The following is a 22977-nucleotide window of genomic DNA, read 5'->3' on the forward strand; positions in this document are numbered from 1 at the left end:
GTTAAGTTTCTTCCAATATACTGTACGTTATAAGCTGTTGTCTAGAAAAAGAATGAAATGAATCGGGGTGTAGCTAATAATTGTGTAAATGAAGATGTTAAATTTCACTTTTCGCAGGTTTTGTATGTTTTATTCAAGCTGAAAGTTGAATAAAATAAACCCAAATTTAAGATTTCTTCAATTACTAAGAGGCCAAGTCATGTTTAAAATTCTTCGCTGACCCTAACAACACATATTTGTCTACCACATAATGAAAAAAAAAACAAAAAAAACAGACAATACAATATCAGCAGATGGTTCCGATTTAAGTCACGACTCACCATGTTTGCAGTCTTCATCTGCTTCATCATAGTTTTTCTGTTGGAAAAAGGAGAAAAAAAAAAAAGAGAGTAGAAATATGATGCCATAACAAATGGGAATACTTTATGTTTGAGGGTCAAAGCTTCACATAAGCTCCAAGAATGGCTATCTTTGGCTCACAGCGGAGTCCCTCACACTATCATTATAGGACTTAAGTAGTTTCCATAATCTTAGGGCTTAAGTAACTGGTGTAATTTTAGTGCTCTGGGAAGATAACATAACAGAACTGCGGAGGAGAAAAGTAAGGTTTATTGTTCTCATTTCTAACCTTCTCTTCTCTGGGTAATTCACCCGGTGATTAGAAGTACGACAGTGAATTTTGAGCATAACGATCAGCTTCGGTAATTTCGGTGTAATGTATTAATTTAGGGGCTCGGGGAGGAAATTATATTCTGTTTGGTGATGGTTATGTGACAGAGCTGAATTAGCCCTCGAAATTATGTTTATACTTCTCAAAGAAAGGTAACCATCTCTGCTCTAAAAAAAAAAAAAAAAAAAAAAAAACCCTGAAAATTTCAATCTATAATAAACATATTATGTAACTGTGACCGCCTGGTATAATGGTCAATGGAAAGAATTTTGCGAGCCACAAAAAAGGAGGAGGACAAAAAGATCATGTGGTTGTTATTCTTTGTTCCTCCGTACGACACAAATACAAACAGGAGATAATTTATAAGGAGCCTCGAACACTAAATCCACTCAGCAGGAATATTTCTTTAACAAAAAAAAAATGTAGTTGCACATAAGATTCAGAGCAGCAGTCTGATTCATCATGGCATGCTGCCCCCCCCCCCCCCCACCACTTCTTGGCTACACTAGCCACTTAGTTAACTTGGACAATAGGTTGCATGCTTGCTAAAGCAACGACAATGCTTTTGGACCACCACCGTCCTCACCAGCTGAAGGAAGGCAGCAATGCGGTAAAGCAGGGCACGGCTGCGGAGGGGTCCGGAGGCGACGACGACAAGGGATGGAGGGCTCGGCGAGACAGGGGCACCGGAGGACTGGGCTTGGGGTGCGAGGACCACCAGGGCGTCCGTGCTGTGGCTGACTGCCGCCTCGAACTCCCGCCTGGTTAACGATCTGCTGGCTTCTTCACATGACTTCTCCGCTCTCCTGTCCGCCATGACTCAGGGACAAAACTTCTGGAAGCAGAAAAAGGAAAAAACATAGTGTGAACATCTTCCAGGAAGCATGGTTGGACAATTTCACATAATTTTCATATTTTACTCGATTTGGCTACAGCCGATGTAGGGAGGAGGAAGGTGCTTATCATGTCTACAAAACTGCAGCGTAGAACGGGATTAGCAGTCCTTTAAATGGAACATACTTCCATGTTAGCCTTTTAGGACACTGAATGCTGTGACTGAAAGTGGAAATGGAAATCCATTCTTAGACACTTAATTTGGCTGTATTAAAAATAAATATAAAATACGACACCATCATAATGTGTCAAAGTGAAGTGTGAATTTTGTGAATCATGCTCTGACAGAACAAATGACCAGTATTAGGAAAAGAGAGAACTAGCTGATTAAATGTTTAAGAACACAGTCTATATATAGTAATCCTTTCCTACACTTACACATCCTACACAAACTCTTTCCTAATATAGTGTTGCAAGCGAGCGGTCGTACAAAAAAAACAACAGTCAACAGTTTTAAGATATGAACTCTGACATAGAGCTGCTTTGTCTTTGTCCCTTTGCCTGCAGTTCAGCAACATGCACCACATATTATAACCATTAGTTCAAAACTCAATTGTCTTCATGCTGAGAATGAAGAGATGCTCTCTGCGAGCGTTCGAGACACGTCTCTCACTATAGATTGTGCACAACACACAGGAAATATAACACTAGCATATAAGAAACATTGTTCTTTCCACAGGAACTGAAATGGTGTATCATATGAAATGATGTAGATAACAGAAAAGGTTTTCATATGTGCTGTATTAATCTAAAACTGGGTCATTTTCACAAAATCAACTTCTCTGTCCATGACATCAGGCAGTGTGCAACAAGACAAGTTTGTTTTTCCATTGTAACCTTAAGCATGCATGCTCACTGTATGTGTGTGTGTGTGTGTGGACATGAAAATAGGTCAAACTTATACTGACCATCTGTAAGTGCATATCAGGTTATACAATCTGAGAAAATAAAAACAACAGTACTCCCACACACGCACCTATTGGTGAAAAACATCCGGATTTTGCTCGCTTGCTTCGCTTTGCAACTCGGCCTTGGCTTATCGTTGAATTTCTACTTCAAGGAGGAATTTACAGGAAACTAACTTAATAACTTTTAATTACCACTTTCACCCAGAGAGAGAGAGAGAGAGAGAGAGAGAGAGAGAGAGAGAGAGAGAGAGAGAGAGAGAGAGAGAAAGAAAGAGAGAGAGAGAGAGAGAGAGAAAGAAAGAGAGAGAGAGAGAGAGATCATTTGAAATGTTGAGAGAAGGGGAGATCAGAGAAATAGAGAGAAGGCTCCACTCTATTTCTGTCTAGTGGGTAGTGGGACATTTGTTGACACTTGTTGTTCAGCTGACAATCAAACTCCATACACACACACACACACACACACACACACACACACACACACACACACACACACACACACACACACACACACTAAACTAAAGTAAATGATAATGAATATGTCATGGAGCTACAGCAAAGCATCTTTCAGTGCTTGTCCGGTGAGGTGACAACTGTTTATAAGTAAAGAGTATAGGTTTTTGTACATCTCAAAGTTTACCAAACCTAATTGCCACCAGTCACTTCACTGTAAACTTCACTCAAAGGCATTAAAAAAAACTACACAAGTCACCCAGAACGAAGTCAAGTCTGTGTCAAATACAATTTGTCAATAGTTCTTCAGGTTTTAGGAACGAGATGGGAAGAATCTCCCTCCAGGAACAATGACCGCCATGATGATCACTTGATAATTCAGTTCAATCTTGACTTTGACGAGGACTTTCCCTGCCGACTAGACTCGAATCAACTGGCTGAGACATATGAAAAATCTGATTATTTTTCTTGGAAGCTACACGATGAAAGATCTTTTTCTCAAAACTTACAGGACAAGGACATCCTGTAATTCCAGCTTCTCAAGCACGAACATTTCTAGCTTTTTTTGTTTTGTTTATTTTTAATATTTAATATTTATCGTAAATTAAATATCTCGCATCACCAAATCATTCATAAATTGGAAGATTAAATCGATCGTTAAAATAACTGTCAGATGCAGCCCTAGTTTCTAGTTTCTACCCAAAAGAAACTGTTTTTTTTTATTGGCTGTAGCGTGTGGATGTGGATGTCTGCTCACCAGGAGCCTCATGTAGTTGATCTGTGTCAAATCAACAGGAGGAGAAGATAAAACCCCTAAGGGTTGCTCCTAAATATCTTATATTCTGTGTCTCACACAGTGTACATTAAAACACATTTACAACCAGCTGGGAAAAAGCAGCGCTCATATGAGAAGTGTAAGGCGTTATGTTATCATCTCAAGCTCTGAAGTCAACCGCCTGGCATAGTCTGACTGCTTAGACTGAGGGCACTATCATAAATAATCATGCAAAATATAAAGGACTTTATTGAGACTAGACAGTATGACACGTTGGGCGGTATGGAGAAGAAAATGGGTGTGTTGTGATATTCATAGCCACACAGTCAACATCCTACTATGTGCCAACAGTAATGTACATGCTAATATGCGGTCTAACTGTGATTCTGAGCATCATTTACTGCTGTCATAGTTTATATAACACATCATCCTCAACTGCACTGATGCAAGCCAACAGACCGACTGATCGCCACCCGATTGAATTAGACAAGCAAATATTATTTCTTTTCATGTGGATCCGTATGAAATGTATGTATATTACAACCAATTACACTGTGATTTCTTCATACTTTTCTGTTGAATATACCTACTGATTTCACTTTATGTATAACCGCTTTCAAAAATGCACACAATACTCAGTATACTGCATATACGGTCAACAAAAAAAAAAAAATAGCAAAGCCAGGACTTATACAGGCTCGGCCTAACGCATCACACTAATGAAAATCAGCATGGCCGGTAGTCAGTCTCAACATGTTTCGACAAAGCCAACGACAGGCCGTGTTGGACCGCCAGCATCCTCTGGAGTGCACCTGCTGTCCTCCTCCTCTTCTTCTAATTACAGTTGTGTGTGAGGTTTTTTGTTTTTTTTTTTCTTGCCCCACCATCCCGGGATTCAAAAGGAGTGTGTTACTGATAAATTCACATCATAACACACGCTTATATTCAAGTGTAAGAAGGAATAGTCTTGTTGTTGCTGTGTGGAGGAGGAGGCTGTGTGTGGTTGTAGGAGGTGGTGGGAGGATACAACATCGAGCTACTTTTTTTGCACATAAGGCTGAAACTAGTACAAGAGACTACATCTAAAAAACAAAACGTGTAATTGTCTCGGTTTTTGGACCTGTCAATGTCGACCGAGGAGTTTTTAAGTTTAGGCCGAGTGTCTGAAAACTCAACAGGAGGGACCTTTCACTGTCAGAAAAAACTTGACAGCTCAATCAAAAATAGTTCTGCAGCTTTTCACCGACACCCGGACAAACCTCCACTGAAAAACAACTTTTAGGAAGGTTTGTAATTGTAATATGTCTTAAAATTGGGTTCCAATAACCACAATTACCCCATTACTGCAACACTCAAATCACATGCAACAAAAAGCAATTCACTAAGTAGCATCTTCATCTTGCCAAGACTTGGCAAGACAAAGATCAAGCCTACTAAGCATTACACTGTATGAACTCTACATCAATAGTTACCACAAAAACTGAGGCCAAGCAGTGTCAGACACATATTAAAGCCTTGTTCAGGAGAGGAATCATGAAGCCTGGTCAAATGTACGATGACTGCTTAACACTGATACAAAATCTGCTTTATCCAAGGTCCTTGGTTTGATCTGAAAGGAGATTCTAATATTTTCCTCTTTAGCAAACTTGGAAATGTGTACCAATATCCAACTATTGTCTCTTTAGCACCAGCAATCTTTCATTAATAGGTTTAAGCTTTGCCAAACAACAAAAAAGCAGCAGGCTACAGCATGAGAATCTAAACCTCAGTCTGAGATTAAAAGAAGCAGCGTGACCTCCTACACACCAACCCGCACAGATCAGAATAGGGAGGGTAGGGTACAGCATGACCTGCTGGGGAACACCAAGGCCACGAAAATCTCAACCTTGGCCAATTGCCTAGTAACTTTTGGACCTATTTCCACCTCACTGGTTTCACCAGTTGCATTGCAGCTAATCTCAGGCTGGCAGAAAAAGACCTTTTATCACAAAAAATGCTGCCCCAAAAGCCCCATTATGGTTATTATGTGCAAAGATGGCTGGAAAAACAAACTTCTGGTTGCTAATTAAAATTCCACATCAATTAGCTGATGCAGAATTTCCATCCTAGCACTCACCTCAGCCTGGGACTCAGCTTTTGATGACGACTGGTTTACAAAGAACAGTGAAATTGTGGCCTCTGGCCCAGTAGTTTGGGCTACATTTGTGACTGCTAGTCCTTGAAAGTGACACAGTAGACAACTACTGTATGTTGAAGCTGTATTCGCAGCATGATGACAACATCAAACCACAGAGAATGTCACCTCCTGGCAGAAATCTGGCTTTTCAACAAAAGAACATTCACAGGACATTTCATGTGTCAGAACTGAGGAAAAACTGAGTAAATCTGCCATTTTGTCTTAATTTTGTTATAAACAGCATATTAACCCTTCAACGAGTGTTTCAGATAGTTACTTCTTGAATAACCAGCAACAGGCAACTATGCTTGTAACAGCTGCGCTAGCCCAACTGGCACTGCCTCTGAGTCACCCTGTTCTTGTCTGTTAGGACCACAACATACAGATAAATTCTTCAGCTGATGTACAGTAAATATAAAGGTGCACACATGACGCACGCTAAATCCGAAATTGGTGCATTTATTATAGGTTTTAACAGTTTTTATTCCACCAAGAATCAACACTGAGGCCAACAAAAATCAAACACACTTGCACCACGTTGCACAATATTTTTTTTTTCCCTAAATCCAGTATTGCTGAAGACTGTGCATCTCCTCAGACAGACAATACATGAGTTTGACCAAACTGAGCATGATGCAAGTCCTATGCAGTGGACACTTTGGTGCTTCATGTACAGTATCCGCTGTTCTCCATAATCTTTTTTTTTTCTACATTGAAAAAAAGTGAACTGCCGCTGAGTTCACTTCCTCTAAAAGTTCAAATATTCAGATGAGGAACAATACTATATTTTATGTGTAGCCTACATGTCAGTGTATCCTATGCACATATAGCAACTAGCTAGTTATAATAAAACGCCACTGCACCTGTGATACCATAATGACACATAAAGCTTCTCTTAAACAAGAAACACTGGTCCAGCTCCTGTTCATACATAAAGTTAAGGTGCATGCAGGAAAGTGGACTTGGTGCATAGTTGAAATATATGCAATGCACGAACGGACAGTCATGTTATGGTATTATTTCCATAGTGGTTACTAATACATATTCAGATGTGTCTATGTTATGACATTGAGGAACAACACAATCATTAAAATCTAGTTTGCAAATGTTTACGGTATGTGCAGCATGCAAAATGAGGGTTGAAATTGCTTGGGTAAGCAGACAAGGACTGTTTCTGGGAAATGGAGAAATAGGGTCAAAGATGAAACCAAACATAGATCTAATATCAAAGCAGTCATTTCTTCAAATAAGAGATTACGTGAGGAGTCTAAAAACCTAGGCAGCGTTTCACACTTACGTATATAGACGTTACCTAATGTTCAGAGCTTGCAAGCCAGTCGCTTCTTTGGGGGCAACAACAAATAGTTTGGCGGGTTTCAGTGAGTGGACTCCTACTTGTTTTTTTTGTTTCGCTTTTATAATTATTATTTTTTTAGTGTTTATTTGTGGGATCCCACCTACAGAGGCTACTGTTTAAACTGCACTACATTGGAGGAAATAGCGGATTTTCTAGCTCTGGATGGTAAAAACAAATCGCCTGCTACCATCCTGACATAACGTTATTTGGCAGCAATGTGTAGGAAACACGGCTACAAAACTTGCAAATTTCTCTGAGCCCAAATCAATAGATTATCAAGACAGCATACACTTAAAAACACAAACGTTGGGAATGACTTGTTTCGTCTTTTAGCTTATACTTCCAGCTAGCTGTTTTGTCTGGTAAACTTGTTGTGACTGTTGCAAGTCAGAACGATGACGGCAGCGTTAACTTACAAAACCCTGAAAAATGTCTCCACTGTGCTTATTAACTTACCGTTCACGTTTGCACAGGGTAAACAAGAGTTGCCACTAACCAGAGTATGCGTACCTAACAGTTAGCTTGCTAGCCAAAACACGGCCTTTCCTGGCACCAAACTGGCAAGCTCACAGCAAGAATAGCAGGCTGGTTTGTTCATGTTAGCAGGCTAGCTAGCTAGCTAGCTAGGTTCGCCGAAACAAAACGGGTTCGGGCCTGTAATTTTGCCACGGTGTTTAGGCGCATATAATGGATATGACATCGTACTGTTATCCGTGCATGAACTCAAAGCATTCGTCAGTATCCTAATGATTTATGGAGGGGATTCGTGTCAGTGGCTTTGCGGTGAAAGAGGCAACTGAAAGGTCTGAAAATGGGAAGTCAACACTTACCTAGCTTTACTTTCTACGCCATCTTGGATCCACTTGTCAGACCATCGCAAAGCATAGTGGGATGTACTGATCTGAAGGTTGAGAGGACTGGTGTGTGTGCGCGTGTGTGTGTGTGTGTGTGTGTGCGTGCGCGCGCGTGTGTGTGTCATCTCATGGCAGGGAGCTTCCTTGTCACAAACTGTTTGTCTGAGGGATTGTTATTTACTGTGCGTTTCGATAACATCGTTTTTGAATTAATGGAAAAAATAGAGGTACACAAATAAAAAATGTTTATTTGTACAAATGACATTTAGAAAAACACAACTTAGACATTTTGCTCTGTGCGCACCTTTGCCCCACAGCCATGGTGGCTTAAGTTGGCATGAGAACTGAGAAAAATGAGGCAATAAATTCTTCAAGCCAAACCTTGTTCTGTTTCCACTTCAAACATGTTGAGCAACCAAAGGTAATGATACAGTTAACTGTTTTTCTTTTGTTATACATGGATTCTCAACCACCCAATTATTATCAAGCCTATTAAACTCATTGTGATCAATGCAGTATGAGTTGTCTCTTAGCACAACTTGGAGAGTCCTGGTGGGGCCACTCAAGTGATGAGGCTGACATTATCCATAATGATCCATGCATTTTCAAACCAAACAGCAAAAAGGCCTACATACATAGTTTATTAGTGGTCTGAGAGTGTGGGGACTGATATGATTAAGAATAATTTCAAGAAAATGTTAAAAGTTCCCTAATATTCTAATAATAATGACTAAAATAGACAGGAGAATCAGTAAGGCTGATATAAATGTTAAGAAAAGCAGAGTCAATTAAATCATAATAACTCAATAACAATGGGTATTACAATAGTGTGTGAGGTGTGTGTGTTTGCAGGGTTATAAATGATGTGGGGAATTAGAAATCCCAAATGATAAAGATTCAAGCTGCGTTTTAAATCGACACACGGAAAACTGGGTAACAAACTGATATTTCAAAAGTGTAATTCAGATTGATCTGAAATTTAAATTGTTAATGAAAGCAGGTGTACTTAAGCATTCATTTTATTAGTTGATCTATAAAAATTAATTGGCAACTATTTTGAAAATTTTAATAATTTTTCCAAGCAAAAATACCCCAAATTCCCAAATGCTCCAGCTTCTCACGTGCTGCTTTTCTTTACCATATATGGCCGTAAACATCGTATCTTTGGGTTTCGGACTGTAGGTCAGACAAAACAAGACATTTGTATACATCTGCTTGAGCTGTGGGAAGTTATAGCGTGCATGTCATAATTTTCTGACAATTCATGACAAAAGATTAATCAGTTAATTGAGAAAATAATCAGCAGACGGATCAATGGTGAAAATAATTGTTAGTTGCGGCCCTGTTTTCAAGTAAGGTTTCATATTTCCATCAGATAACTTTTTCTGTCATAATAACAATAATATCCATCTGCATTTGTTTTATTTCTACACACATTTATTTCCTTGAATTTGTCACCTGCCTGTAGGTGACGGTCGAAACTTCTTTTGGAGCTCATGCTGTAATTCCACTATAAAAAATGTTATGTTATTAATTGATTAATTGACTGGCATGTACAGGAGAGGGAGTTGAGCCAGGCTGCCTAAGGCTGAGCTGTTGAAACTGTGCTCCGTTATACCCAAAAAATTATACGACAATATAAAGTAAAAATTGTATAATAGGCGAAATGCATCCACAAGCACTTGTAATGCCTCACTTTGTTACTGTAAAACCACATTATACAAGCTTTCATTGTCGTTCAAGTGTTTCAAATTTGATCACCAGTATTACCAGTGAACTGTTGTCCTGTCACCACAATAGAACTGAAACACTCCATTAACTTAAGAGTCAATTTCTCAAGAGACTACTAAACTAGCAATTGGACCAAACATAAGTCAAGATTACAGTAACAGCATACAAAGACCATTTATTACTGCTAAACTAAAATCTCATCATCAATATTCATGGTTTCAGTTGTATTGGATTTTATGTGTGAACCTCAGATTTCTGTCACTTCTTTCATCAGCGTTTACACAGAGCACATGGATGTTGTGATACAGTCGTGTTTACAAGGACCTTAATATTTGTCATTAGAGACTGTATCCCAGTCAGGTTAAATATTACACTTACATACATCTGTTACACAAATGTGAGGAGTTTATTGTTTATATCGCCAAGTATACATTTAAAAGTTTTTCACCCAGGTTTTTTTTAAACAGCAAAGAAATGGTCGACTATGATATAATCTAGGAACTAAATATATGAGAAAAAAAGGGAGGAAATGATCCAGTCTGTAAATGACAACAAGAGGTATGCAAAGAAGGGAGGTGCTCGTGCGTTTGTCGATGTTTTACTTGACAGTAAAAAAAAATTTAAAAAAAAAAAAAGGACATAGTTGGGGTGTTGTGTGTATGTGTTGCACCGCATTCACAGTCCGCCAATATACTGTATATTTAAAGACAACAAATATGAACCAAAAAACATAAAATAATGCACTTTGTTCTTGTTTCACTGCAGGTTGTGGATCATTTCCTCCTTGGCAATGAGATGTGTGGTCTTGTTGACCAGAGACATGAGAGAGTTGAGTTTGTGCGACCAGTCGTTGAGCAGGTCGTTGGGATCTTTGGGCCTCTGAAAGTTGATGATTCCAGCCAGACGGTCGACCTTGGCGTAGATGGTCTTGTTTACGACTAAGCTGGAGAGGAACTCCTCTGATTCCTGATGAATATATTTTAGCAGAACAGACATCATGTCAGACGACCCATCATAATACATCCTTTTTACCCAAAGAAAAAACAAAATAAAAGACAAAAACAGACTGACAAACCGTTTGATCTGACAGCGATTTCTTTTCTGTGCTGTAAAAACGTGAGCTTCATTTTGCAAGAGACAATTATTAAAAACTGTGCTTACGTCAATGGAAAGGTCGAGGAGTCCAGCCATCCTCTTCATTGTGATTCTGGTGTAATATTTGGCCATTATTCTTATGTTCTGGGGGAGAAAAGGAAGATAATTTCATAAATATACATATCTGCAGCGGAATAATTGCTTAAATTATTTATGGATAGAACACGGGGACTTTCAGGTCACATCAACAGCGACAGTAGAAAAAAAAAAATATTCATGAGTGAAATTCAACCATCTATTACCAATCTAATTAGAATATACTCTATTATTGCACATAATAATGTCTGCCAGTTTAGACACTGAATCTGCACAGGGTGAGTTTGAATGTTGCAGCGTAGGTTTGGATAACTAAAATACAGCTGAGTATATCTTAGAAAACGTATAAATTTGACTCTCCCTGATGCCAAGCATGGTGTCAAGTTTGTGAGGAAAATTACAGATGAATATGTACAAATGCTTGTGAAATGTTAAAATGCTTAGTGATAGTCACAGAAATCATGTTTGTGCGTCTGAACAACAGCATGTTCCTGTGTGAAAGAGAAACAAAGAACATCTGTTTATTCTGAAACACATCCTGCCGTGTCTGTTTGGGTATAATCACACATAGACTAGTCACAAGCTGTATGTCTGTATTGAGTGTGAGTCTACCGCGCTCTGAGCATTAAAGAAAGTGTGACAACACTAAGTCGCAAGTTGTTCTCTTTCCCCGTTGAAGTGCGAGAGGTAAACTGCCACAACAAGTTCCGAGTGAGAGGACCCCGACACTTGACTCCTGGACTTACATGCTCCACCACTCTGTTCTTCAGGTCCTTCCACCTTTTCTCCCCTTCCTCTGAATAAGAGAAGACGTCTGTGGTGGGGCTGTCGGACGAGCCCTCTCTCAGCTCTTTGCCATAATCCTCCACCAGGGAGGCCCAGCGCATCAGCTCCATAGTGGTGAACTGCTTCAGGAGGTCCCTGCGAATGGAAGAGGAATATTAAATATTAAAAAGGTTCCTTTGTGTTAATGCCTTCCTATAGAGATATACATTGTCATAAGTGATGCATATCCTCTTTTAAGATCAAGTCTGAGGACTGTTTACTCTATTTATGGTGAAGCCAACAGGCCTAGGGAGGACAAAGCATATCTTACTTGTATTTAGGGATTTCTTCCAATTTCTTGTCCGCGCTGATTCTGTGCACGAGGTCTGACTGCTCATTGTCGTAAGGGGAGAGGATCACATACAGCACCACACTCTTCAGGGCCTGAAACAGACGTTCACTGGTTCTCAGACACAGTTACACTCACATGGCAACGAGCAAAAGCAAAAGTAAAAGTCTGGGAACAGATATCGCCAACTATTCACAGTTCATGGAAAACAGCACTGATCAAAAGGATGTTCACATCTTGGATATGTGCTGGTCTGATTGAAAAGCCCTTCATAACCACAGTGTGCGCAGATGCCTTGATTTTAAGCCAATATTAAAGGCGAACCTCTACCTCCTAAAAAAAAAACGCAGCATTTATCATCACAAAGTCTAAGACAGAGTTGGTTACACAGTGATCTACTGTAATAATAAACATACTGGTTCCACTGTAATCATGGCAATGTGCAGAAATATGGTTCAAAAGAATGAAGTTTGATCATAATTGATTCTCAAAAGCAGGAACTTTAAGTAGTGAACTGGAAACACTTTCCAATTACACAACAGGAAAAAGCTTCAATTCTCCGTGTTCGATAAACTGGTGAGAACGCTGCGTTTCCTATCACCAAAGTTTGAATGAGTAAAAAATGTAAATCTTTAATTGTATTCTGCACACACATAGTCACATAGTATGGTGCGTTGAGAGAAAGCCTGTGTACCTGTTTCCACTTGCTGCTGTCCTCCAGGATGCAGGGGGTGTCATAGATGGCCCGGTAGTGTTTGCAGATAGACAGGTAGGAGCCCTCGTGCTGGTCCACCTGAATCATCAGGTTGTAGTACTTCAGCTTCAACTCCTGAGTTGTTCAAAAAAAAAAAAAGGGAAAATTCACAGCGTTCAGTTACACCGAACAACTTCTAAACTCCTGTTGTAAAAGTGAACACAGGTCACCGAATGCTTTTAAATCAGTGGCTTTCAAGCCGACGCGAGGGAATAATTACAGTATTTTATTAAAGCTCAAACTCAACTTCTAAAGACACAGTGTTCAAAACAACTTTTTTGGCGCTGCCTCTTACCTCGGTGCCTTCTTCTTGGAAGAATTTGGTGTTTATCTTCTTGCTGATGATCTGGGTGCGAATGTAATCCTTGACAGCGATGCAAAGTCTCATCTGTTCCAAGATAAACTCCACCTTCTCCTTTTTCTCCATGGAGCCGTATGTCTCCACCTGAGCAGGAGGACAAAAAAATTCTGAGCAATTCATGCACCTGACTAGTGTCCAAAAAAGTTGGATACTGTATATCATTGTGCTTTACATTTTATTACTGCTGTGGTGATCTTGTACACCACTGTACACTGCTGCTAAGTGGCCGTCTCTATATGTCTGCAGACTTTCACATTGGTTGACAGTATAAATATGTTATATGTGTCCAAACTGGTGCGATACATCGACCCACAGGGATTACTTGTGCAAAACATATTTGAAACAGTTGTGGGCAACGTTATTCATATCACTGTGGTGTTAGCTCAGCTTGCATCAGCTCTACCATTACCTTTAACATTACCTACATGACAGTAAAATGCTATTCAACAAAACTGAACAAACTGCTGTGGTTGGTGTACATAAACTAGACATTTCATGGGCTTTGTTGTATCAAAACTGCCATTAATGCCATCTATTAACACACATTAGACTGAATTATATATGCTTATAGCTAATGCTAATCGCTAGTGCAAAACACTAATCCTTCCAGCACATACACAGATCCCGGCCCCATTTGTACATTCAAACTCACATTTTATGGGACCCCAAACCAACGTCCACATCATTTACAGGAGTTTACTCTGTTTTGTCACCATGACAGTCCCATTATATGTTTCATATCTGTGCAAAACATACTTAAAACAGTTGCCAGCGTGTTATTCATATCATCGTGGCGTTTGCTCAGCTTGCGGTCACTTTGAACCGAGTCCTGTGTCCTGACGGCCGGCTCATACTTTCGATTCAAGATCTGCTTTTTTTCTGACTCGTGGTCAAAAGTCCGCTGACAAGAGATGAGCTCTCACTGCCTCAGTCCCACCGTTACTGTAGTAGTTGGAAATCAGCTCATCAGCTGTCATCATTGATTGACTGGTGTTTGTCCCGCATTATTGTGTTGATGAACTTAACCAACGACCTATCAGATCTGGGTTGGCCACAGGGTTGGCTGATGCCGTAGCCACCCCCGGGCCACCCCCTAAAATTGCCATTGCACTGAAGTAGCTTTGCATGATTCACAGTTCAAAAAACTCCTTATTTATCTTATACTGGCCCTGTATGCAGCCCCATAGTTCAGCCTCTGTTTCAGGCAGACCCCCCCTCCCTGTGAACCCACTCTGTTCTGATTGGCCAACTTTCCAGAAGCCTGCCAAGGGGCAGCTATATCAAAGTTGTCTTAAGTTACCGCCAATGCAAACCCAACATTTCCTGCTTTACTGCCTCAAATGAAAAGCTTTTAAATGATTAAATAATGGGAGACTTTTATTGTGAAGAATTTACAGGAATTAAATGTGTTCCTCACCAAATTAGCAGAGCTTCATTAGCAGCACTAAAAACCAGTCAACACAACAACATATGGAGATATTTGGAGTTCTCTGTTCAGAGGATCAGTTAGAAATAATGCAGGGAAGAATAGTAGAAGCAGAAACAGCCACAGTGCTGATGATGATGTTTGATGAAGAGCTGCAGATGACCAAAACACCTCCAACAGGTAAAAAACTTATTTTACTTTGCGTGCTGTGTAATGGAAGACCAATCGCTGCATGCCAGCTTGACTTGAGTCATGGCTCGGTGTGACTCCTCCCAAAACAGTGGAAAAACGCCATAATGTTAGCAGAGCAATGAACTCACACACTGTGTGTGGAGCAGAGAACCATGTAAACCAAGCGTTCAGAGCAGTCTGAAGCTGCTTTTGCTCTCAGGGATTACCTCTACATACGTTTACCTCATTATTCAACACTTTGGCTACATTTTTTATATGCACATCCAACATTTTATTTATATATGACTGCTGAAAATAAGGAAAAGCATGATAGGTCCCTTTTAAATAAAGGATAAATAGAAAATTCTTTAAACATCTTCAAACATAGATGTGTCCTCATTTGTTCCCACTAACACTTTACTGATTTTTCTTTCATCTTAACATGGAAAACAAATAAAGCCCATCAGTCTCTTACCTGCAGCTCCTGAAGAATGGAAGCCGCCTCTTTGACCTCTCCACTCTGCTCCTTGATACTGGCCAAAGTCTTTGTCAGCCTGGCACGCTCGATCTCCACATAGATCTGTGAGGAGGACATGATTGGTGTATTAACACGGAGAAGGAGGCTTAGATCTTGAGTAAAACAGACCCTAATAAACTGCGTAAAAACCTTAGTAAATGCCATTGTTTCCTTTACTGCATGAAGGATGAACAACGTCAGTGATTACAAATAAAGAGTCTCTAGCTTATGGTTATCCTTTACACATAAAACATATTCCAGACCTTGCCAGCAGTCACAGTGCGAAGCGTGTCGATCAGTCGCAGCTTGATAGTCAGATCGGTCACGGTATCCACGTACTTGTAACATTCTTGCACCATCTTGGCAACAGCCTGATGAGACAGAGAGCAGATCACAAATAGGAATTAGGGTCTCAGTAATAAGAGCCTGACAAAGAATTGCATCAAGGTGATCATGTTTGTTTAAAAGCCTCTAAATTTAGTGGCTTGTCCTAACTCCTAACATTCAGGAGAAAGACCAAAGCTTCAAAGTAGAAGACAGTGTGAATATTTAAGACAAGTGTGCACAAAAACAACATTGTTTGGTATCTGATAGTGAAGCTTGCAAAATTACTTTTGGGGAGCACCACATCAATATGTTCAGACATCACTGGTAGAAATGAGCCATCAGGGGGTAAAAAGAGGTATCTTACCTGTTTGAGCTGACTCCTCCTTTTGGAGAGCAACATGATGTTTTCATTCAGGGCATCCCAGTCTTTTGCTTCATAACACATCTGGACCACAGCCACGAGGATTCTGGAGGTGGACACCATGTCTGATGCCTGAGCAGGAGTTGAAGGCAAATAAGTAAAAACAGAGGCTACAACACATGTGTACACACCTACATATGTTCATTGTTTATTTAATAAATACAACAACTCTTTAAACTTTTCTTTCATGTTAGATATTGATGCTGGGGACCCAGGATTGCTTCAGGGTTACAGGACATCTCTGTGACTAAAGCATGACCAAAGATCTTCTCTGAATTTTACATTTTTAATAAGAATATATAACAATGAGGCTTGTTTTGGCTGATGATTATATTCTGATTTGGGGCTCAATTTCACAGGTGTAAAAGTTTAAGTACAGGGAAATTAGACACCTTCAGGGATCAATAAAGTAATATCCATCTATCTATAGATTATACTGACACGGTACCTTACAGAGACACTTACCGTTCTGGTTTGCTTTTCCAATGACAACAAGCTCTCAACGGCTTCCTGCAGCTTGCCCTCCTACAGCAGACAAACACACAAACTTAGCGTCAGTTAAACCTATAAAGTGGCAGTGCAGTTATATAGCCTATCTTAGGATTTTATGCCGTTATCATCAATAGGAATGTGGCCCATATTCAACCAATTAACTTATATAATAGTGTCAAATTCCTCATAAGACGTTAGCTGCTCTGTGAATCTACATTTTTCCCCACAAAGTAACTTTAAGAAAGATGAGCGCTTTTTGTTGTAACGTTAAGACAAAAAGGACTAGACGAATAGATACTGAATGAAGATTCAATTTAAGTGAATTTAAGGCTTTTAGGAGGACACCTACGTGCTATGTTCGTGTTTTAAAGAGCTGCCGTCACTACAACTACAAACGCATTAGGCTAAAAGTCATCAGGTAACACGGTCACTCGTTAAGTTAAACCCCAACACCGGGCTAGCAAGTTAGCAGAAGATGCTGCCAATGACTAGACTGCTAAGATTACTAGCATGCTAGCGAGCTTATAAACACAGTGCATGTGGGAATAATAGCAAAAAATGGGTGAAATGGGAAAAAAACAAACACTGAGGAATCATTTACGCTTCATATAGTGACTATAAGAGGTGTCCGGGTAGCGCTAAAGCGAGTAACGTTACATGTTAGCTTAGATGCTAACACACTGCTTGTAATGCACCATGACTCAGCCGGCGCTGGCCTCCTTCACAGCCCGCTTACTTTAGCCATTTTCTCGCATTCCGGGAGACGCTGGTCTACAGTTGAACTGTAGTCGATCTCCATCTTCACAATCTTTCCATCGGATCTTTCAGATCGTTCCTCAGACATGTTTGCTGTGTAGAGTCGAAGATAATGTGCCGCGGTTCACTCTTTTCTTAAGACCAAAGCTCAGCCAAGCACTATTTTGCTTGTCAAATGAACGGAATAGAAAGGTGACCAATCAGGAGGGACCTAACAGCTGTCCGGGGCGCCTGAAGGACCCAGAGAGGACCCCCGAAATAATCACCCGTTTCAAAAGCCTGCGTTTCACCGTGAATTTGCTGGTCAATGTGTCTTTATCAGTCATAATCAAATCATATGAATGCATCATAATCAAATGCTGACTGTGTAAGTACATAAACGAAACCACTGAAAACAACCTTTCATAGTAGTAAACTGCAAAAAAATAAAAATAAAAATAAATAAATAAAAATCTGATATTAAAAATAGTCAGAAATAATATAGTCCAGATAAAACAAATATACATATACAAATATATAAATATATACGGTATACTTTATATACAGTCTGTGGCATTTAATGTTAAATGAATTAGGATCAATTAGGATTTTTCTTTGGCCTTGAGATGGAGAAGAATGGTGTTAAATTTGTGATTTTACCATAGATATGTAGGCTACATTACATCCTATGAATGCCCCTGTAATGATGACCTACACGTATTTTAATAATGACTTTTGATGACACTGCACATTTTAATAAGTTTGAACACGTGGATTTGTATTTTTCAGATTTGTAGACATGCAGTTGATATCTTTAGTCACCTCTCCCATCACCTTTAATCCTATTTGTAAATCAGGCTTCAAGACAAAGTAAGAAAAATGCTTTTTTAAAATTCAGTGCTGAAATAAATGAGCCAATAACTGTAAAATAAAAGAGGTACCTTATTTTTATCCACAAAGTGAAAGACACTATCCTCTTTGACATAACTGTTCCACTTGCAAGCACATAAAATGAAGTAATGAAAAGTTTAGATGAATGGATATGAGGAAACTAAAGAAAGGCAAAAACTAAGATTTAAAACTCAGTTTTGCATTTTTTTGTTATCTCAGTGATGACAAGGACGATTTTGATGATGAAGTGGAGGAATACGTGCATGTTATTTGGTGGATGTTTTGCGTCCTATCACCCTTGAGTTCCCACATAGGGCTCCAATTGAATCAAAAACCAAACATATGGGAGTACTGTGGCAATGATGACAGTGATGCTGATGAAAGAGGAGACTGACAGTAAAAACAAGATGAAGACAATAATTACATATACAAATTCTGGAAGTGTTACACCTGTCCTGCACGCGTCAATCAGTGAATGAAACACTTTGTGAATGAGCGTTGAGTATATGAATGGATACAGCATGCAATAACTACAATCCACCAGTAGGTGTCCCTTTAATGTCTGCATTGTGCATTCCTCACTTCACACAGTTCACTGCTTTGAAAGGCTCCAGTGCCCCCATAAATAAAGCTAATGTGGGTCAGTGATTTTCCTGCTCATGGTAGAGAAAGCCCCTAAGCCCTGAGCTGAATCACTTTCCAGTGCAGGCTCAGCATCTAGACCTTGGAGGCCTGAAAAACTGAACATGACTCGGATCCACCGAGAGGAAAATCAAATATAGAACAAGAACTTTGACTGCAGAGGTATGAAAATATTCTCAGTGCTTTGAGCACACTTTTCAGGCTTCAAAAACATCAGGAAGAGCTCAGCTGAAGAGGACTCAAATGGCCATCATCACCATCATGACCATCAATATTATCTCCTCAATACGATTGATGACAAAAAGAGGCTGATACCAAGATCAAACATGCATCTGAGGTTCTGGTTTAACCTTAATTTGCTATTTTTAGACAGACAGAATCATTCCCAACACAACACACACTGAGGCAAAATATAAACTGAATGTTTCCCCTGCTAATGTTTTCACTTCTCTGCTGAAAAGTGGGACAGAGGCAGGCCTATTCAGCTATTTCAGGTCTTACTGATTTGTTTGGTATTATTGATGTGACGCAGCAGTTCAGATGGCATCAGGCTCTAATCCCCTTTCCAATCAACATAGACCTTACTGAAATAGTTAGGTCATCATTAGGTCATGGGTAGTTGGTTCAGAGATACCACTCACATGAAAGCCCGTCATTGTCCTATGGCCCCCTTAAGCTTCAGGGTTTTAGGTTAAGATAAACACAGAAAGTCAGGAATGAAATACAGGCATAGTGTTTTAAAAGACTCTTTCTTGTGTTACACGTCAGAGAAAAATGAATGAAGACATTGTTTGATTGCACATCCAGCTTTCATCGTGTCTTGAGATATCTTAAGACATGTCTTAAGATATTCGTTATTCATCTAAGACATGTCTGTAAAACTCATAGACAGTTTCAAGACGCCTTAGGATGTCTTTGCAATGCTGGCACCTTAAGACGTCCAAGGACCTCACAACTGCTTTGGTTTTCCCCCTTTTTTCACCTATCTTGAAGTTGTTTACTTGCTATTTAAAAAAAGAAAATCAGGTTTAGCTCAGACTTTAGAATAAAAAGAATGTCTGATTATTATTTGATTAACAAATAATAATAAAAAAAACATGCAAAGATGTACCACACAGCCATCATTGACATGTGTAGGCTGCACAGTATTCTACAGAAACCATCTATGTGGTCTAGTACAACATATCTAGTACTGTATCTGACAAGGTAACCCAGTAAGACCTTTATATTGTATCAGCTAGCCCATATAACAAGCAATCGTGACAGCGTGGCTGTAGTCCATAAGGTTTTGTGTTTGCCTCCATTAGCACACCATAATTGTTTTGAAACCAAATGTTTGAATATAGTTAAGTTGATTAATAATAGCTTCCCGAGGTCTGTGTGGCGCTCTGCTATTTGCTACATTTCTGTGGCAATGAAGGTAGCTTTCCAAAGTCCTATTATGTAAATTCTTAAATTGAAATATGTGACTAATGTAATGCATAATGTCCATTTAATGCACTGCTACACAATGTTAGATCATTCTGAAGGACACACATGGGAAAGCTTTAATATAAGACTGACATGCTGTTAATGAGACTAATCATTAAACAGCCAAGTCAGTCAGTCAATCAAGGCTTTGGAATAGTTTGCCTGAGGAAATACATGAAGTAAATGTTATTGTATCCTTGTTGTTTGATTATCCCCAAACAACTGCTTGTAATTTCACATTTAACTAAGAACTCCATTTTTTTCTCCCTTTGTCAGCTACACTAATGTAAAAGGGAGATAGCCTTTAATTTAATTAATGTCATTATGTTTTGTGGTCTTTCTCCATTATTGTGCATCACACAAACAATTAGTGAAACCAAAGATCTCTTATTTGCATTAGATAATTTATTCATTAAATTCTTGTGCAAATGATTTTTTCATGTAAAGGCAGCAATGTAGTAGATAATGAGGGTGACCATTAAGGAGCTGCTCACACAGTTTGAGGATTAGGTGTTTAAATTCAAACGCTGTTTCACAGGGTTTGCTACTCTGGCAGCATGAATATATTTCTAGGGAGGAAACGCTGAATGCTTGCTGACAGCGCAAAACACTGTTTGTCAGCATCTTCAATACAGAAATATGAGCGTGAATTTTTTGCTGAGTAGAACCAAATAAATCACAGGTGTCAATGAAGCCAGCAGCACAACTCCTACTTTAATTAGAGGGGTTTACATTGTTCTCTCTCTGTTTTCGACAAAGCAAAAAGGGGACTAAAGAGAAGAAGTGTGACTATTTTGATTCACAAGAGCGCTGCCGTCACAGATACAGGCTTGTCTCACTTGTCACTTAGCTGTACTCTTTAAGCAAGTAAGTATTTTTTCATACTCGGACAGCAGCATCTGTGTTATTAACTTTATTGTTTCTTTACAAGTGGAAATCCCAAACTGTGCAATATCCAGGCCTTGACAACAGAGGGTGTGAATAATATTTGCAACAATGTCAGCTGATGTCATTTTTATTTGCTTACTACATGTAAATTCTATCAATCATTCACCTGAATGAACAACAGTAGTACTATCTGTACATGGTGCGATCATTTGCATATATTTCTGTTGTATTGGCTCTGGACTTTGATTTTAAAATAAAACAATGACTAAGAGATTAAAGTACATCTTTAATCTGAAGGATACATCTATATCAAACAAATCATGAATTCTCACTTTTTTTTTATTTACATTGTCTCCAAATTTTAAAGTAAATGGACCAATGAACAAAAAGAAAGAAGTTGTACACATAATTATAACACAACTGTATGTTCCCTGATGCTCTAGTCCAGCCTATATGCAGTCATCTCCACTCCTTGTTTGTTTTAGGGGCCTTTCCTTTTAAGACTCCCAGTATGTGAAATGCTTGCTCAACTGGACTGAGGTCGAGTGACAGCTCGTCAAGAACATTTCACTGTGCAGTCATAGAAATGCCTTGGCTGCCCTGTCTATTTGTACGCCCACGTTTGTCATCCTGCTGCATTCTCCTGGGTGAAGGGCTACTGTAGGAGTCTGTATCGAAAATAGAGTAGAACTGTAGGATATGTGTAAAAAAAAAAAAAGACTGATTGATACACTTGTCAACAGTCAGCACATTAACCTAATACCTGGGACACCTGCAGACGTCAGAGGTAGGTACCCCGTTTTGAAGTTGGATGTTGTGGAAAGATTGAACTTGGGATAAAAGCTGCAATTTGTATAGAAGAAACAATATACAAACTGTAACTTTCCTAAAATATTAATAATAATCTGCTTTTTTATGACATTAATTACATACTATTTTGCAATGATGGTTGTTTCTTACAGTAGTTTACAGTAATCCTTATATGTTAAATATGTTGTTAGGATGAGCGTTAACCTTATTACTGTTTCATTTTAAATCCACAGTGCTGATGTAGAGTCAAAAGAACAGAAACTGTATAAAACTGTCCAACTGTCTAACTCTTACACCCATGACAAGCGCTCTGAAATGAGGTGTGTGTGTGCGTGTATGTGCGTGTATGTGCGTGTGTGTGCGTGTGTGTGTGTGTGTGTGAGGGGTTTACTTAGATGCAGGGGGCGTGTAGCAGTAAGGTTTCCTGTGCTGTGGTTGAGCCGAACGATGTTTCCAACAACTACCGCGTCGTATTTCAGCGGCTCTAGCACAGGGAGGAAAGGGAGGGGAGGGGGGGCGTTGGGGGTGTTATGTCACGTTATATTAACCACTTAAATTTTCCGATTCCTCTGCGAGCTGCATTAACGCGCAGAGGGAGAGACAGCAGAGAGGTTTGCCTTATTTCCTCCTCGAATCTGCAGAGACAAGAAATATGTTTAAACTTTAAAGCTTCAGATAGTGAAACCAACAACATGAGGTTTTCACGGGACATCGATGTGAAATTAACACATTTTCATTGTCAGCAATTTGAACATTACTTCTAACGGTGTCTTGAAGGCAGTCGTCATACGGCAGTGCACATCCGGTCAAACACTTTTCAAAATATTTTTCAATGTAATCCAATCATTTATTTATACCACTTACGTGAGGATATAGGGTACAACTTAAACATAAACTTCAAATTGCCAGTAGTGGAAAATAAATAAGTACATTTACTAAGGTACTGTGCCTA

The 22977-nt window shown here is 39.3% G+C and overlaps 2 protein-coding genes across 2 annotated transcripts in view; both read right to left on the reverse strand.

Annotated features, from left to right (window-relative positions):
- The window catches only part of helz (helicase with zinc finger), a 54688-nt gene extending 46527 nt beyond the window's left edge, over positions 1-8161 (reverse strand). The window contains exons 1-3 of the mRNA XM_044345893.1: positions 8061-8161; positions 1257-1505; positions 321-357 (exon numbers count right to left, since the gene is read on the reverse strand). Coding sequence (XP_044201828.1) covers positions 321-357; positions 1257-1487 — 268 coding nt within the window. The 5' untranslated portion in view covers positions 1488-1505; positions 8061-8161. The remainder of the gene's footprint in view (positions 1-320; positions 358-1256; positions 1506-8060) is intronic.
- On the reverse strand, positions 246-17545 carry psmd12 (proteasome 26S subunit, non-ATPase 12). The gene is made up of 12 exons (XM_044345898.1): positions 17326-17545; positions 16563-16622; positions 16041-16169; positions 15613-15720; positions 15308-15412; positions 13170-13319; positions 12815-12949; positions 12103-12215; positions 11753-11927; positions 10977-11054; positions 10525-10781; positions 246-262 (listed from the first exon to the last, which is right to left on the reverse strand). Exons 1-11 carry the CDS (start codon positions 17431-17433, stop codon positions 10572-10574), a joined length of 1371 nt encoding a protein of 456 aa, XP_044201833.1. The 5' UTR covers positions 17434-17545; the 3' UTR covers positions 246-262; positions 10525-10571.
- Between the last annotated feature and the right edge of the window lie 5432 nt (positions 17546-22977).

Source organism: Thunnus albacares, chromosome 3, assembly GCF_914725855.1.
Source record: "Thunnus albacares chromosome 3, fThuAlb1.1, whole genome shotgun sequence".
Classification (NCBI taxonomy): domain Eukaryota; kingdom Metazoa; phylum Chordata; class Actinopteri; order Scombriformes; family Scombridae; genus Thunnus; species Thunnus albacares.